The 18809-nt window shown below is 51.3% G+C and overlaps 1 protein-coding gene across 1 annotated transcript; it reads left to right on the top strand.

Moving 5' to 3' along the window:
• Window positions 1–6190: 6190 nt before the first annotated feature.
• Window positions 6191–18451, top strand: RASGRP4 (RAS guanyl releasing protein 4). Its single transcript, XM_079908036.1, has 18 exons — window positions 6191–6207; window positions 8358–8411; window positions 8537–8721; window positions 9137–9249; window positions 9373–9428; window positions 10055–10186; window positions 10292–10445; window positions 11538–11711; window positions 13072–13188; window positions 14029–14304; window positions 15881–15961; window positions 16041–16145; window positions 16232–16350; window positions 16461–16605; window positions 17414–17450; window positions 17553–17687; window positions 17810–17922; window positions 18389–18451. Exons 2-18 carry the CDS (start codon window positions 8401–8403, stop codon window positions 18443–18445), a joined length of 2010 nt encoding a protein of 669 aa, XP_079764162.1. The 5' UTR covers window positions 6191–6207; window positions 8358–8400; the 3' UTR covers window positions 18446–18451.
• Window positions 18452–18809: the final 358 nt, after the last annotated feature.

Raw genomic sequence — 18809 nt, 5'->3', positions numbered from 1 at the left:
ATTCATAGCAGCATTATTTACAATTGCCAAGAGATGGAAGTATCCTAAATATCCATCAGCAGATGAATGTATAAAGAAGATGTGGTACATATATACAATGGAATACTACTCATAAAAAAAGAATGAAATTTTGCCCTTTGCAGCAACATGGATGGACTTGCAGGGCATTATGCTGAGTGAAATAAGTCAGACAGAGAAAGACAAATACTGTATGATATCACTTACATGTGGAATCTAAAAAATACAACAAACTAGAGAATATAACAGAAAAGAAGCAGATTCACAGAAATAGAGAACAAATTAGTAGTTACCAGTGGGGGTGGGGGGGTGGGGAAGGAGCCATAAAGGGGAGGGGGAGTGGGAGGTACAAACTACTGGGAGTAAGATAGGCTCAAGGACATGCTGTACAACACGGGGAATATAGCCAATATTTTGTAATAACTGAAAAGTAACCTTTAAAAATTGTATTTAAAAACTACCTATACAGGACTTCCCTGGTGGCGCAGTGGTTAAGAATCCGCCTGCCAATGCACGGGACACGGGTTCGATCCCTGGTCCAGGAAGATTCCACATGCCACGGAGCAACTAAGCCCGAGAGCCATAACAACTGAGCCTGCGCTCTAGAACCCGTGCTCCGCAACAAGAGAAGCCACCGCAATGAGAAGCCCGTGCACCGCAACGAAGAGTAGACCCCGCTCACCGCAACTAGAGAAAGCCTGCGTGGAGCAACAAAGGCCCAACGCAGCCCAAAATAAATTAATTAATTAATAATAATTTAAAAAACTACCTACACATAGAAAATGTTAAGTAAGTGTTGCTAGCATCATCATGGTCTTCGTCATCATCATCATTATTATAAAAACTTATGGGCTTCCCTGGTGGCGCAGTGGTTGAGAATCTGCCTGCCAACGCAGGGGACACGGGTTCGAGCCCTGGTCCGGGAAGATCCCACATGGTGAGGAGTAACTGGGCCCGCGTTCCACAACTACTTAAGCTCACGTGCCTAGAGCCTGTGCTCTGCAACAAGAGAAGCCACCGCAATAAGAAGCCCGTGCACCACAACGAAGAGTGGCCCCTGCTCACTGCAACTAGAGAAAGCCCGCATGCAGCAACGAAGGCTCAACACAGCCAAAAATAAATAAATAAATAAGTTTATTTAAAAAAAAAAAAAAAACTTATGAGGCAGGAATAATAGGCATAGTATCTAATATCTACAGTCTTTTGCGTGCCTGTCACATTTCAGGCTCTGGGCTACGACCTTTTCACTGCATCTCATTAGTTCTCACAACAATCCTGCTCTTATTTACATTGTTTAGAGGAGAAAATAAAAATGTATGGTCCTTGCCACGCATGGTTTTAAGGACACGACCTGAATAAATGAGGTACAGCCTCCCCCCCCACCGATATCTGTGGGTTTTCCATTTGCAGATTCAACCAACTGCAGATCAAAAACAAATTTTTTTTAATTCCAGAAATTTCCAAAAAGCAAAACTTGAATTTGCCACAGGCCCGCAACTATTTCCATAGCATTTGCATTGTGTGTACAACTATTTCCATAGCATTTACATTGTATGTACAACTATTCCCATAGCATTTACATTGTAATAGGTATTATAAGTAATCTAAAGATGATGTAAATTTTACCAGAGGATGTGCGTAGGTTAATGCAAATACTACACCATTTTATATAAGGGACTTGAACATCCACAGATTTTGGTATCCAAGGGGGTCCTGGAACCAAACCCCTGTGGATGCTGAGGGATGACTGTAGTTCTCACAGTAATCTTGTGAAGTCAGTACTTGTACGGTGCCCATTTTCCGGATGAGGAAAGCTGAGCACAGAGAGGTGAAGTAACTTGCCCAAGGTCACACAGAGGCTGAGCCAGGGATTTGAACCCAGAGCCAAGGTTCTTAACCATTCCACTATACTGTCTCTATATTTGCATAAAATCTCCCAGTTACAACAAAAAGCCACTTCACCAGGGCCAGGCTACACTCCCTCAGAATTCTAATCCTCTGTCTCCCCAGGGGCTGCCTGAGCCAATGAGGGTCACTAGCTGGGCCACCCTTATGCAGATGAGCACCCTGGGCTTTGTAAGTAAGGGAGCACTGAGAGGGGCAACCAGCTCCTTCCTGTTCCTGGCCACCTGGGGGGAGGGGGTGCTGGAAGAGGTTTGGGATCTGGGGAGATGGGGCAAAGGGCCTCTGCAGTTCCCTAAAACTGGCAGCTCTGGGGACTAGAGGCCCAACACAGGATGCCACACACCTGGACCTCCTGCCAGGCAGGTAGCTTCATGCCTCTAGGCCTCAGTTTCCTCATCTGTCAACTAATTTAGGATATTCCCCACCTCTTGGGGTTGTGGAGAAGATTCCATGAGGAAACCAATTAGCGCCTACCACATGGTAACGGATTGATACAGGGATCTATTAAAATCATTATTGGGACCTCCCTCGTGCTCCAGTGGTTAGAATTCCACGCTTCCACTGCAGGGGGCACGGGTTCGATCCCTGGTTGGGGAGCTAAATTCCCACATGCTGCGCGGTGTGGCCAAAAGAAAAATTATTAACATGTAATGGTATCTAATAAGTTATACAAAACAATATCTTGCAGTTCAATAAAATTATACATAAAATGTTAAGGTATAATAGATTGCTATGTGTTACATAGTTAAATATTGATTTATTGATACAACTGTAATGGCACATATGTTTGTACCATATTATTAGATTATATAATGTGTAATTATATAATTAGATATTTAGGCTAATATAATTAAGTAACACAACTATATGTGTATCTGTCATACACTATATAATGCACACTTGCATGTTAAATATGAAGTTTTCCCTCAGAGTTGTATATATAACAGAAAATTATTCTGTGTCATTGTGCATTACATCATAAGATATTAATAGCGTTTCCTTTTTCTGTCAGTCATCATTATGTGTTTTAGGACCTACCCATGTTGCTCTGTGGACACCTGGTCTGTGGCCGCGGGGGGTTTGCAGGTCTCCCTGGTGACTGTCCCCTTCTGTTTATTCCCCCTCCCGCCTGCGGAGGTGACACCCAGGCTGCCCCCACCTCCCCCAAAATAACATTGCAGTGAACTTCCTTGTATATGTCCCCACGTGGAACTGAGGGAGAAGGTCTTGGTATGAACACCCAGGAGCTAACCGTGGGGTCACAGCTCCACGCACACATTTAATTTGACTGCAGCGCCAAGCGGTCCTCAGGAGGGGCTGTTCCCTATCAGTACATAAGGGCTCCTCTGTCCCCAAGGCCCCAGCCTCCACTTGGCATTTTTCCAGTTTCTAATTTTTGCCAAATAGGATGACTCACTGTCGTTTCAATTTGCACTTCCCTGATCTCCTACCAATAATTTCTAGCACCTTCGCAGGTGCCTGTCTAGAGAGTTTGGAGTCTCCTCCTCACCCTCATCCTCTTTGCCCATTTTTCTATCAGAGCGGCTGTCTTTTTCTCTTGCTGACTTGCAGCTGTCCCTTTTCCATTCTAGATATTAATCTCTCCTTGATTTTAAACTTTCTCTTTTTTTGTTTTTTTTTTGGCCACACCACGAGTCAGGCAGGATCTTAGTTCCCCGACCAGGGCTCAAACCCGCGCCCCCTGCAGTGGAAGCTCAGAGTCTTAACCACTGGCCTGCCAGAGAAGTCCCGATTTTACACACCTTAAATACTGTTTTTCCTCTCTGTCATCTGATATTTGTTCCATGGTGTCTCTTTAAAAGAAATCTTTATTTGGATGTTATCAAATGCATCCTGTTTCTGCCTCATGAGTTTTTGTGGTTTGCTTCAGCAGTCTTTTCCTTTGCGGTTGTTGGTGTTATTGTTGGTATTAACCATCCCCGAGGGCCATGAGGGCGGCACACGTTTATACCAGTGCCAGGGACCTTTGCCCGTCTCCCTCTCTGAGGCTTCTCTGAGTCCTGGGGGCCTGGAGACACTCTCCCACTATAAGCTGGTCTCAGCCAGGGCTGTTACATCACCTCTTGTAAGGCAGGTGCCGAGGAGATAGGCTGAGAGTCAGACAGACAGCACAACACAGAGAGCACTCTTGAGATCAAAGGAGACAGAAGAGAAAAGGCAGGTGGAGGAAAACATGGAGAGGGTCTGCAACCATACGGCATGGCATGGAATGGAAAAGCTAAAGAGAATGGGCTCTGTGCTTGTCTAAATGTTCTGGCCTGAAAAAAAAATCCATGGTGACTTCTTTCTGTGCAAAAATAGACTTCTAAAAGAGCTTTGGTTGAATGGACTCACTTACTAGGTTTGGCAGAATCATACTAAATACTGTGACCGTTAATCCACTCTCGGGTATCTACCCTACAGAAATGCACACCACAGTGTTCACCGCAAGTCAGGGGCTAGAATAACAGCAGCAGCATTATTCACAGCAGCCCCAAACGGGAAACAACTCAAATGTCCATCACAGGAAAATCAATCAATAAATCATGGACTAATCACATGATGGAAGACTATACAACAACCAAAGGAATGAGCTACAGCTAAATATAACATGGAAGCATCACAAAGACATGATGTTGAATGAAAGAAGCCAGGGACTTCCCTGGTGGTCCAGTGGCTAAGACTCCGCACTTCCAGTGCAGGGGGCCTGGGTTCGATCCCTGGTCAGGGAACTAGATCCCACATGCGTGTCGCAAACTAAGAGTTCGCATACTGCAATAAACGATCCTGCATGCCGCCGCTAAAGATCCCGCACACCGCAACTGAGACCTGGCGCAGCCTAAATAAATAAATAAATTTTTTTAAAAAAATGAAGCCAGATAGTTGTTTCCATTTATATACAGCTCAAAACCAGGCAAAACTACTCTGTTAGAAATCAGGTTACTGGTAACTTTTGGGAGATTGCACTGGGAAGGAACACAAGGGGGCTTATGGGGAATGGAAATGTTCTATTTCTTGATTTCTGTGAATGTCACAGGGGCATATTCTGTTTGTCACCATTCAACAGCCTAAACACTTACGATTTGACTCTTTTTTGTACTTCAATTTAAAAATGTGTCAAAAAAATATGTCAAGCATGACACATTTAGGTAAGCAAAAACAAGCATGCACACTCAAAAGAAAAGTCTGTGTTTCTATGAGCATGTGTCCATGTACTTAAAAGCAGAGCCAACAGATCAGATGAAACCCAACCATGTATGATATTGGTCACCCCTGCCTAACAGGGACAGTGGGATGGAGAGGGGACTCCCCAAGGGTTAACTTCCATCTGCAATGTTTTTATACTAAGATAACAGTCTTTAAGATTATGTGAGGACTTCCCTGGTGGCATAGTGGTTAAGAATCCACCTGCCAATGCAGGGGACACAGGTTCGATCCCTGGTCCAGGAAGATCCCACATGCCACGGAGCAAATAAGCCCGTGCGCCACAACTACTGAGCCTGCACTCTAGAGCCCCGCAACGAAGAGTAGCCCCCTCTTGCCGCCAGCTAGAGACAGCCCATGCGCAGCAATGAAGACCCCAACACAGCCAAAAAAAAAAAGTTTGTGTGAGAATTGAATGAGTTAATATGTTAAGAGCCCTTAGAACAGTGTGTAGTGTACAATAGGTGCTACATAAGGTTTTCTTACAATAAAAGGAATAAAGTGAAAATGTTTTCTGGGGTATAAATGGTATTATTAAAACTAAGCTAGAAATAAAAGAAACATAAGAAATATACAAAATATTATGTCTTGTGACTTTCCAATCAAACTGCTGTGCATTATTATACATGAATATGTCCTCATAGAAATATAGACTTTTCTTTTGAGTGTGTTTACATAAATGTGTCATATTAGGCATACTTTTTTTTTAAAACTGCTCTTATTGAAGCTTGACAGTGACAGAACAGAGAATCACGGGTCTGGAGACCGAAAGATGGGGGAGATAGAGAGAGAGTCTGCTGGGTGATTGGGGGTGGGGGCCCGCAGCACCGGAAACCTCAGCCTGAAGGGATCCCCGTGTGGGGGGAGGAGGGACCTTTGGTCTCTCCCCAGCCTCTTCCTTCCCCCTGGCCTGGGGCTGGGTGGGGAGGGGCAGTTCCTCTTTCCTTCCCAAGCACCGAGGAGGCCCCAGCTCCCAAGGGGCTAAGAAGCTGGAGCATTGGTGAGGGGGGGAGGAGCTGAGCCACACTCTTAAAAGACCCCTTCCCCTCAAGGAAGCATGAACAGGAAAGACAGCAAGAGGTGAGGGGACCCTTCTCCAAGAGACCAGGAGCGCCCTACGCCCCTGGGTCTCGCTTGGGCTGCATGGGAAGTTTGGGGAGGTTCTAACCAGGGGCATAGGGTATCGGGCTACTCTCGGGGCAGCAGCAGGAGCAGGGGGCGCCAGGTGGAAAGATGCTTCAGGGAGTCCAGAGCCAGCTCAGGCTGGGGCTGTTTGCTTGGGTGTCTGTGTCTTACCCTTGCTCTTCTGGAATTTGAGCTGCTCTGATCCCATTCTCCCCGCGCCCTTCACGCCCCCATCCTAATTCTGTAGGCTGGGTGTCTCTGTCCTCCCTGGGGTCTTCTTGGCTGCCCCCAGAACTGGAAACTCCAGACTCCTGCAGGGCCCTGCCCCAGGGGAGGGGAGTGTGACGCAGGGCAAGGCGGCTCCCCGGCGGCGTCTTAAGCAACTCCTGGCTGCTCCAGACGCTGCAGGGGGCAGAGAGTCCGAAGGTAAGGGCTTAGCAGCTGGCTATACCAGCAGGTTCTGCCTTCCTGTCCTCACAGGGGCCATGGTGGCTGGGTCCATAGCCTAGGCAGCTCCTTCTGCCTCCCCCAGCATGTCTTTGATAGGCAAAGTGTCCCCTCCCTATAATCTCCAGGAGTTTACTGGTGGAGACCTGGCTGCCTCATTTTCTGGCTATGTGACCTTAGGTAAGTCACTTACCCGCTCTGTGCCTCAGTTTCTTCTTCTGTCAATAGAATAATCATAGTCCCTTCTCAGAGGGACGCATGAGTCCTCGATGGTACAGTCTAGACCTGTGGTTCTCAAGCTTGGGCACACATCAGGACCACCTGGAGGGCTTCTAAAACACAGGCTGCTGGCCCACCTTCAAGGTGTCTGATTCTGTAGGTCTGGGGTGGGGCCTAAGAATTTGTATTTCTCTCAAGTTCCCAGGTGATGCTGTTGGGATTGGTTGGGGACCATGTTTTGGGAACCCCTAAACTAGATAGATGCTCAACCCTCTGCCCGGTACACATCCAGTGCTCAGTAATGCCAGCTGTTACTCAACAACATTCAAAATGATTACCGAGCTTTTAGGATGCACCAGGGACATGGCCGTGCCCTTGTTATGGGGGGTCTCCCGATTTCTGGTTTCACCCCCATTCCCCAGGCCTTGCTTCTAGTTTGCTCCATCACATTCTTTCTCTGCATCTCAAATTTAACTTTCTCACCTCTGGCCACTTAAGGGCCTAAGCAAACTAAATCCCTTAGTTAGCACTTTTGAAGAGCAAGGCATTGAATGTTCGTAATAAATTCTTGGGGAAGGTCTGAAGACGACCCTCATTTTTCACATGAGGAAACTGAGGTCCAAAGAAATTATGTGATTAACACAAAGTCTCACCAGCCAGCATAAATTTCTCCAGCCCAGTTCTGTCTGACTCTTGTGGAAACCAAGGCCTTCTGCCTGGATTCTGCTCCCTCCTTCCTCCACCATCCCTGTCTCTCCATTACCCTCTTTCCCCAACTGGAACTGGAGCCTTGGGGAGGCACAGGGCAGAGGGAGGGTTATTTTTAAACTTTCCTTGAAGCTGCCTCAGCCCCAGGGACCGCACCCAGCTCTGAAGGGCTCTGGTGAGGCTACTTTGCACCTGTATCTTCTCTCCAGGCTCCAAATCTAGGGACCCAGGCTTGCAGCTAAGACTCCAGTCCCACCGAAAGGCTGGCTTGGGGGAGGGGTCTGTCACCTTAGTGGCGGTCAAGGTGGGGGAGGAGGGAGAGATGGAATCTCAGGGGTCTGCTTCTCTCATGAGGGCTGGGGGGAGGAGGGGGAGGTGTTGGAAAGCAAAGGGGAATTCTGAGGAGTATCCCTGAAGGCAGAACCTCCCATGATTCCCCCTGGGGAGGATAAGAATAATTCTGGGGGTCTTCTCCTATGATTCCCTGGGAGGTCAGGAGTAACCCATCTGCCAACAGGAAGTCTCTCCCATGATGTCTTGGGACCATACAGTCAAGGGGAATTGGGGGACAATGGCTGGAGGAGAGAGTTCTTATGATTCCTAGAGGGTCTTTAGTAGTCCTGGGGCCCTTCTCCCATGATTCGCTGGGGGCGGTGGTTCAGGGTAGTCCTAGGGTTCTCCCCCCTGATTCCCTGAAGAGGACAGGCGTGACCCTTGGGGTTTTCTTGTAGGAGAAGCCTCCCATGATCTGGACTACTCCTGGGGTTTTCTCCTATGGAACCACGGTAGGTCAGGACTAATGCTAGGACCTTGCCTTTAGGATGCCTTGGGGCTTTGGGGTCAAGAAGAATTCTGGGGGGTCTGCCTCAAGGAAGGGGCTCCCATGATTCCCTAGGGAATGTGTCCACAGGAAGTCCTACCAGGAATGCCCGGGGAAGACAGGGGGCCGGGGCCGGCCCCGACAGGCCCGCCGCCACAAGACGTGCCCCAGCCCCCGGGAAATCAGCAAGGTCATGGCTTCCATGGCTCTGGGTATGCTGAATGAGGGCGGCTGCAGCGAAGATGACCTGCTGGAGAAATGCATTCAGTCTTTCGGTGAGTGTCCCCTCCCTGGCCAGCCTCCCCAGTCCTGAGGTTGGGCCAAGCACCCACCTCTCTCTGGGCTCAACTTGAGGGGCATAAAATAGAGGCAGGCGTATGTGGAATGACTCTCAATCACTACAGTAGGAGTAAGAGAGACACCTACCTGCGCTTCTTTTTCCTGAGCCGCGGGGGGAGGGGTCTGATACTATTTCCATCTTCAGTATGACTTGCCAGGGACGGTGCTGGTCCATGCATGGTACAGACAAGGAAACTGGAGCACAAGGAGGCCGGCTTGTCTGCCCAAGTTCATACATGGAGTCACTGGTAGAGCTGGGGTTTGAACCAGGCTGTCCAACCGGCTCTGGAAGCTGTGCAGTCCATTGCCCAGGGGCCATTCTGACACAGTGTCCCCTTCTCCCGCCTTCAGACTCGGCTGGCAGCCTGCGCCGTGGGGACCACATTCTCAACATGGTACTTGCCATGCACAACTGGGTGCTGCCTTCTGCCCACCTTGCTGCCCGTCTGCTGACCTTATATCCTCCGGGGGCCATGAGCAGTGGGTGGAGGACGGAGGGTGGAGATGAGAGAGCCTGGTGGGGACGGGGTGAGCAGGCAGGTCTGAGATGCTGGATAACAGAACCTTGACTGGAACTTAAGTACCAGGAGGCCACAGGGAGCACACAGGAGCTGAGGAGGCTGCAGATCTGTCACCTGGTCAGGTAGGCCTGGGCCAAGACCTACACTCCCATGACCCAAGATCCTCACCCTACTGCCCCCCCCCCAAAATAAACCACTTCCCAGAGACTACCCAGTCCTGCTCCTGCAAATCCCACTCTGAGAATCCCCTGGCTTGGTCCCTAAAGCCTCCCAGTTCTCTTCCTTAGAACCCTCACCTCTTAGAGACCCCTGACCAGATCCTATGGACCCTCTCCCAGATGGTCCCCCAAGACGTCCAGCTCAGATTCCTAAAACCCCGACCTCCCATATACCCCAGCCTAGTTTCTAAGACCCCCCTCACCCTATTCCCCCAAAATCTCACCCCTAGAGGCCCCCAACCTAGTTCCTGAGACCCATGCCCACTACCCTGCTTCCTAGCCATCCCACTTCCAAGAGATTGCCCAGTCCATCTGCCATAGATCCCTCAGCCTGTGTTAAGAAGCCCCCAGTCCTACTCCGAGATCCTCCCAGCCTGGTGCCTCTCTGAACCCTGGCCTTCCAGAGACCCCCTGCACACATTTAGACACGCCCCCAAGCCCAGCACCTAGAGATCCCCCAGCCCAAGAGACCCCTTTCAGAGACCTGCCTCACCCCCAGCCTCATTCCACCATCTCTAAACCACCCTCAGGTACTGGCTCACCCAACACCCTGAGACAGTGCATCAGGAGCCCCAGTTAGAAGAGGTTATAGGTCGCTTCTGGGCCACTGTGGAACAGGAGGGTAACGCAACCCAGCGGAGCCTGGGAGACTCCGCGAACCTGTGAGTCAGTCCCTTCCCCTTCCCTCCCAGCCCCACTCTGCCTTCTGCCTCCACACTCCCACACCGTCCACCCCAGCTCCTCCCCCTGCCTCTCTTTGCCCCCAGGCTGAGCCCTGGTGGCCCTGGCCCCCCTCCCCCCCTAAGCAGCCCAGGCCTGGGCAAAAAGCGCAAAGTGTCCTTGCTTTTCGACCACCTGGAGACCGAGGAGCTGGCAGAGCACCTCACTTACCTGGAGTTCCGGTCCTTCCAGGCTATCACGGTAAGGACGCCCACCTGGGGAGGGCTTGGGGTGGGCTGAGGCCTGGCTGGGGCCAGGCAGGACTGAGAGGACCCAAACTGTCAAACTTGGGTGCTAGAGGGTCCAGGAAAAGGAGTTAAGCTGGCTGAGCACAGAGCCCCGGGTTCAAATCCCATCAGCCCCTTCCTACCTGTGTAATTTTGAACTAGTTTCTCAACCTCTCTGGGACTCAGTTTTCTCATGTGTAAAAAGGAGGTCATACTATTTCATTGGCAGGTTGGGGAAATTAATATGTCCATTTAAAAATGCTCGTCACAGTGCCTGGCACATAGTAAGTGCTCAAAATATTTTATTAATTGTTCATTTATTTGAGAAGCATTTAAATTCACTGTGCCTCAGCCCGTTATCTGTAAAAGGGGGACTTAGCTCCTGCCTCATAGGATCAGCGCCTGGTCCAGAGTAAATGCTCTATAGTTGAACCATTTGAAATGGCCGTGTTTTGACATATTTAACCTACCCAAATTGTAATTTCAAATGCTTCAACCTATATATAAGCGTTTAGCTATTACCATCTTGCCATCATCGTTTTGAGGGTAGTTGGGGATCTGGTTCCTTAATGGGAAAATTTCCTGATTGTACACACACACACACACACACACACACACACACAGTGCAGTGGATGTGGGTATGTAATGTTGACTCCTTGAGCAGAATAAATGGAAGTTAGTTTCGTGTCCTCTTCACCACCCTTCCCTTTGCTGACTATATACCAGTCAGGTATACAGTTAAGAGCAATAGACTGGGTTCCCTCCCTGACTCGGGCCTGTGTGACCCTGGGCAAATTACTTAGCCTCTCTGTGCCTCAATGACCTCATCTCTAAAATGGGAATAATATAGTACTCACTTCATAGACTTGTGAGGCTATGAGGAAGGGCTCAGAATAGTACCCAACTTTCTTTAAACATTTCTCCTCAGATGGGAGAGGGCCATGGTGACCTCAGGGACATATGATGGCCGGGCTAGGACGTCAGAGGTCGTGACTGCTTGGGGGATGGCGTGTGAGGGGCAGAGCCTGAGAGCGAGGGCCCACCCTGACACCTACCTCACCCCCAGCCCCAGGACCTGCGGGGCTACGTTTTGCAGGGCTCCGTGCGGGGCTGCCCGGCCCTGGAGGGATCCGTAGGTCTCAGCAACAGCGTGTCCCGCTGGGTGCAGGTCATGGTGCTGAGCCGCCCCGGGCCTGCACAGCGCGGGCAGGTGCTGGACAAGTTCATCCACGTGGCACAGGTGAGGTCCGCCCCGCCGCTCTGCCCACTTTCTGAGCACCTGCCCCGCGGGGCTCCCGGGCGGTGACGTCACCATATCGTGGCCCCTCCCGAACGCATCACGCCCCACCCTGCCCGCGGCCCCGCGGCCCCCGTCCTGTCGTTTTAACCCGGGACTGTGACGGCACTTCTTCCCTGGCCTTGATTTCACCACGTCCAACCCGCCCTGGCCCCACTCCTTGGTCCCAGACGTGGCAGTTGACGACGTTCCTCCTGACCCCGTCTCACAAGCCCAGTGCCCGAATATTCTATCCGCAGGGCAATGAAAGAGGAGACTCTTTCTTGCCCGCACCTTTGCGTCAAACTCTACCCCGTCCCTAGGCCCCAGCTGTCCCTTTAGGACAGTGACAGCATCCGACCCCATCACTTCAGGTCTCCCTTGGCCCGCCCTTTCTCTTCACCTTCCCCCCTTTCCCTTCCCCCCTCCCCTTCCCCCTCCTTTCCAGCTATGTTCCCTCCCTTCTGGAGAAAAGGGAAGCCCGCTTTCCCCCAGCGTGGCCACGCCCCTTTGCGTACTTCCTCGCAGACCACGCCCTGCCTCTGGCGTCTTCCATCTCCTTGCTTCCCCTGTCCCGCACGACAGACCAGGGTGTCTTGGCATCTACATGGGGTCTCCCCGGTCTGAGCGTCTTCCATTCCTCCCTGGCACCCAACAACCTTCTCCCCCAGCAACCTCCGCTCTTCAAACCTGAGAAAGGGGAGGGCTGACCCCACACCTGTCTCTTATATCTACCTGACCCCTCCGTATCACTCTGGACGATTTCACCTCTGCCTAGCTCCCAACTCCTGCCCAGAACCCAGGCCTTCTGGTCTCCCCTCACCTGGCTGGCTCCCAGTGCAGAGGCCGCCTAGTTGTCTGACACCCTAACGTCTGTCTGCATCCTCCACACCTGCCTGACACAGACCTGTTGAGTCCCCAAACCCGTCCAACACCCCATACTTGCCTGACTCCCCCCACTTTTTTTTTTGGCCATACCACGTGGCATGCGGGATAATAGTTCTCCCACCAGAGCTCCAGCTCACGCCCCGGCAGTGGAAGTACACGCTGAGTCCTAACCACTGGACCGCCAGGGAAGTCCCTGACTCCCCCCACTTGTCTCTGACCTAACATTAGTCTATCATCTGCCTGACCTCCGTGTGATGCCCACATACCTGCTTGTGGCCCACTCCTGCCTGACACATCTCACCTGTCTGATGCCTGCACTGGCCCATCCCCACACATGCCTGAGACCCCAACTCAATGGGGATGCTGTCATTTGAACCCCCAATTTGCCTGTCCTCCATGTGGTGCCCACCACTTCTGCATCACCCTCCCTTCCTAGAGGCTCCTCCAGCTGCAGAATTTCAACACGCTGATGGCAGTCACTGGGGGCCTGTGTCATAGCGCCATCTCCAGACTCAAGGACTCCCACACCCACCTGAGCCCTGACAGCACCAAGGTGAAGTCCCACTGCCCTCCCCAAAGTTCCAGTGGTCAATTATCCTGAACCCACACACTTTTCCCCAGCCCCCTCCGTCCCTTCCCAGGGGCCCTGGAGCCACCCAGAGACCTTTTGCTCCTCCAAATCCGACAGACCCCCAGGCTTTGTCCTCCTCTGTCATTCTTCCTCCCTCCTCATCCGTGGTGCTGACCTCTCTCTACTGTGTGTCTGGTTCTGAGCAGGACTGGAGGGAGGCAGATAAGAGACGCTAGCAGAGAACTTGCAGTCCAGGTGGGGAGTGAAATGATGCCCCCAGGGATGCCAACATTTGGGCCACCCATGGGAGGAGCATGGGTTGGGGGTGTCCCGAAAGTGTCTAAGGAGAGTGAGTCATTCATGAGTCTGGTGTGTGCCTGAGGTCAGGATGTGGCAGGATATTGGGCTGGAGATGCCGGGGCAGGGGGCGGGGGGAGATCCTGTTGAGCCTTTTGCAAGCTCAACTAAGGTGTCTGGGCTTTATCTAGAGGGCAGTGGGGAGCTAGGAAGCGTTTGGGAATGCTGAGAGCACCCATGATCAGATTTGGGTTTTTGAAAAATCACTCTAGCCTGGGGAATGGGAGACAGTGGGGCCTTTCTGAGATGGGGGCCCAAGTGGAAGAGCAGTCTGGGGTGATGCTGAAGCCAATGTGGGACATGGAGGGGCTTGGGGAGAGGTCCAAAATGCCATTGGGCCCCTTGGGGGTCCAGAGCCACACAGGACGCTGCTAGATACTCCCCTTCAAGGAGCTAGGGGAACAGAACTGGCCTCCCCGATTACATGCTGCTCCCCCCCAAAAAAAACATGCCCCTCCCACACAGGCCCTGCTGGAGCTGACTGAGCTCCTCGCTGCCCACAACAACTACGCCTGTTACCGCCGCACCTGGGCTGGCTGCACCGGCTTCCGGCTGCCTGTACTGGGTGTGCATCTCAAGGATCTGGTGTCCCTGCACGAGGCACAGCCTGACAGGTTGCCTGACGGCCGCCTGCACCTACCCAAGCTCAACAGCCTCTACCTGCGGCTGCAGGAGCTGGCAGCCCTCCAGAGGCAACACCCCCCCTGCAGTGCCAAGGAGGACCTACTGCATCTGCTCACGGTGAGCTGCCCTGAGCTGCCCAGGCTGAGCTCCCAGGGGCTGCACCTGCGGGGTACTGAGATTTAGGGTCCTGGGTGGGTGAGGGTCAGGATAGAATAGTAGAATAGCACTGGAATGCATGGGCTTTGGAGCCAGAGCTTCTAGGGGTTTTTTTGTTTTTGTTTTTTTTCTGTGTGGTCTTGGGCAAGTCACTTAACCCCTCAGCCTCAGTTTCCTTAACTACAAAATGGGAATACAAATAGGACCTACTTCAGAGAGTGGTTGAAAAGAATCAGTAATATAATTCATATAAATATCATTCATATAATTCACAGAAAGTACTTAAAATAGTATCTGGAACACAGTGAGCTCTATATAAGTAATGCGTTTTTCCCCCAGTTCCCCCAGCAACTCAAGTATCCATCGATCTGAGCTCCAGAATTGCTTCGGGCTTTTGCACTCCTGAACTCCAAGGTTCTGAGCTTCTCATGCCACTAGTCCAAAATTCCAAGCTTTAACATATCCAGGAATCTAAGCAAAAAGCTAATAACAGTTATTGACCACTTATTATGTGCCAGGCACCACGTTTAACAGTCCCCAGAGAGCACTTCATTCCATCCTCACAACCCTACGAGGAGGGGACCCTTATTGTGCCCATTCTACAGACTGAGAAACTGAGACCCACAGAGGTGAGGTCACTTGCCCCCTGTCCCACAGCAGGCCAGCTTCAGAACATGTATCAACTATCACACTATGTCCTAAGACTGCAAGTGTGAGATTCTGGCTATATTTTATTTTACATAGACAGATAGATAGGTAGATAGATGATAGATAGATAATAGAGATAGAGAGGTAGAGATATATATATTTCATTCTAAAGAGCTATAAATTGAGAGAGACTGGGATTCTGAGGACCAGGTAGTCTAAGATTGAAAAGCTGACTTTCAGATCCTAAGACAGGACCACCTGCAAATTGAAAATGTGGGGCTCCTTGTTTGAAATTATTAAGAATTTCAAGATGGTGACAGCAGGGCATTAAACGAAGTGGAGGCCCCTCTAAGTGTGAGGCCTGCCTGTGAAGCTGGTCCTGCCCAGAATGATTGGTGCCTAAGCTGCTATGCTATGCTGACCCTAAGAGGCCATCAGCCCAAATATTTATTGAGCACCTGCTGTGAGCCAGGCACTACTTTAGGCACTTAGGCTCACAGCAGTGTGCAACATCAGAGAAAAATTGCTGTCTTGTGGGGCTGACTTCCTAGTGGGGGAGATAGCCAGTGAAAAAAGTAAATAAGTAAATCATATGGTCTTTCAGATAAAAAGTGCTATAGAGAAAATTAAAGCAGAAACAGGCATGCAAAGTGACAGGGGTTTGCAATTTTAAATAGGATCAAAAGAGCCTCGGTGACAAGATGGTGTTTCTGGTCTAGGGGACCAGCGGTGTGCAGAGCGAAGTGGGGCTCAGTGGGAGAGAGGACCATGGGGGTCCCAGGGAAGAGGGGCTTTGGAAAGAGGAGGAGATTGGGGGTCCAGGCAGGCATGGGCTGTAGGTAGGAGGACAGAGACAAGGAGGGTCCGTAACGCCCTGCCCATCCTCCAGCTTTCCCTGGATCTCTTCTACACGGAGGATGAGATCTATGAGCTTTCTTATGCCCGGGAGCCCCGCTGTCCCAAGAGTCTGGTGAGACCCCAGCCCTGACCTCTGACCTCCAGCCCAAGCCTCTGCAATGACTAACTGTGACCCTCTGGCCCTGCCCCAGCCACCCTCCCCCTTCCAGGTGCCCCTGGTGGTGCAGTGGGCCCCTGGCGTGACGCCCAAGCCCGACAGGGTCACGCTGGGTCGGCACGTGGAGCAGCTGGTGGAGGTGAGGAGCCCTGGGCGGGAGGAGGGATCTAAGGCCCTGGGGCCTCTGACTCAGCCTGACTCTCCCCTTCCCACGCTCCTCCGAAGTCTGTGTTCAAGAACTATGACCCCGAAGGCCGAGGCACCATCTCTCAGGAGGACTTTGAGCGACTCTCAGGCAACTTCCCGTTTGCCTGCCACGGGCTTCACCCACCCCCCCGCCAGGGGTAGGTGCTCCCGACTCCTGGGTTCCCTTAAGACAAGGACCTGGGGTATCCAGGACTCCTGGGTCTGGGAGAAATGGGCCAGTCCTGCTGAAGCGCAGTCTCTCCCCCAGGAGTGGCTCCTTCAGCCGAGAGGAGCTGACAGGGTACCTGCTCCAGGCCAGCGCCATCTGCTCCAAGCTGGGCCTGACCTTCCTGCACACCTTCCAGGAGGTCACCTTCCGCAAGCCCACCTTCTGTGGCATCTGCAGCGGCTTCGTGAGCACTCCGCCCGCTGTCACCCTGAGGGACCCCTGGAGCGCCCTAACTCCTCACAGCCTGGGCTGGAAAAGCCAGGCCTGCCCTGGAGCGCTCACGGTCACCAAGCCCCGGATAATCCCCAAATTCCAGAAAAGCCTCTAGCCTCAAATAATCCCTATATTTCACAGCAACCCTAAACAATGGATATTCCCTACATCTTGGATAATTCTGAAGTCTAGATACTGCTCGATTCCCAGACAATCTCCATCCTGGATAACTGCCAAACCCTGGAGAATCTACAAACACGAGTAGATTATCTCCAAGCAGAATCAATCTCCAAGTCTCTAGACCCCAGATAATTCAAACCCTGGATAATTTCCAAATTCAGGGTATCCTCAAACTCTGTATAATGGACAAATCTCTCGATCTCAAACCAAGACCAATTCACAAACCTTGGATTACTTTCCGAATTTACTTTTTCATTCATTTTTTCATTCATAAATATATACTGGGCACCTGCTGTGTGCCTGGCACAGTTATAGGCTCTGGGTGGGTGGGAGCACAGGAGGAAACAGAACAGACACAATCCCTGCCCATAGAATTTATGCTTTATTAATTCCAAATTTTGTCCAATTCTCATATCACAGATGACTTTCCAAACCTGAGATAACCTCCTAATTCCTTTAGTCTCCCAGATCCCACATGAGCCTCTAGCCTTGAAAACTTCCAAAACCTGAATTGTTTCCTCCAGACAGACCCCAGCCCCACCCCAATCACAGCCCTCCTTCCCCTAGCCTAGGTAACCTATTCTGCTTTCTCTTCCCAGCTTTGGGGTGTCACCAAGCAAGGCTACCGCTGTCGGGGTGAGCGGGGCATGGGTAGGGGGAGGGAATCCAGGACCCGCGGGCTGGAAGAATAGAGGACACAGACTGGGCCTCTGGCACTAACCTCTGAATTTCCCCCAGACTGTGGGCTGTGTTGCCACAAACACTGCAGAGACCAAGTGAAGGTGGAGTGTAAGAAGAGGCCAGGGGCCAAGGGCGACGTGAGCCCCCCAGAAGCCCCTGTCCCACCCACACCAGCTCCCCATGCCGGCTGTGGTAAGACCCAGGGTGTAGCAGTCCTGGGAAGGGGGCCTGGTGGATGGATGGGGATTAACTCCAAGGTCCTGAGGTCTTTCCTACCGCACCCACATCCCTCCCGTCCACAACCCCACAAACAGGCTCCGAGGACAATCTCTCCTACACGCTATCCCTGGAACCTGAGACTCGGTGGCACGTTTGCCATGCCTGGACCCAGACAGAACCCTCACATCCCTCCTGGGAACCAGAGACGGTGAGGAGGAGCTGCCCCTACCCACAACTGGATACAGGGAGACCAGCCTATTTGCCTGGGGGAGCCCAGACAGATTTGGGGAAGCATAGGAAAGTTAAAATATGCAAAAGTCCTCAATTGCTTGGGTAGGAGGGCATAGATAGTGGTTAATTTTTAATGTTGATAGAAAAATAGGAATTACGGTATGTTGTGGGGAGGGGAAGGGGTAGCCACTAGTAGAAAAGAAAAGGGAGTTTAGGAAGAAAAAAAGAAAGACAACTATAAGATGGCTAGAATGAGGCCAAATATATCAGACACTAATGGTGGAATAAATGCCACGATTCAAAAGTGGGGACTCTCAGATTGAATCCAGAGGGGACATTCATCCATCCACTTTAACAAGTCTGGGTGAGGCTCTCCCCCTGCAGTGAACCGTCTCCTGGACATCGTACACTTCCCACATCACCCAGTGTCTTCCTCCTTCCAGGTCCCTCTGCCAGCGACGGCCCCATCACCCACCCAGTCCTCCAAGCTGAGTTCCTAGACGTTGCCTTGGTCTGCTCTCTCCCCACTCCCTCCACCAGAGTCAGTCTCGAGTCCTATTATTCGGCCTCCAGGCCTCCAGCAGAACCCCCCAAAGGCATCGCCTCCTTCCCATCCACACTGCCTTTGTTGAAGCATCCGTCATCTCTTACTCTGAAAGAAAGTTACTTTCTTCTTTTGCATCAGAGTGGCTATTAATCGTACTCCCTTTTCTTGCATTTAATATCTGTGCAGCTCTGTGTTGGATACATTTAAACCTAGGCATCATCTCGCCATCTCCTTAAATCTCCATTTTACAGATGAGGAAACAGGCTCAGTGAAGTTAAACTGCTCACCCAAGGTGGCAGAACTCCTAAGTGCTGGAG

Source organism: Stenella coeruleoalba (genome assembly GCF_951394435.1).
Source record: "Stenella coeruleoalba genome assembly, chromosome: 20".
Classification (NCBI taxonomy): domain Eukaryota; kingdom Metazoa; phylum Chordata; class Mammalia; order Artiodactyla; family Delphinidae; genus Stenella; species Stenella coeruleoalba.
This window is presented reverse-complemented; position numbering and strand designations above follow the sequence as displayed.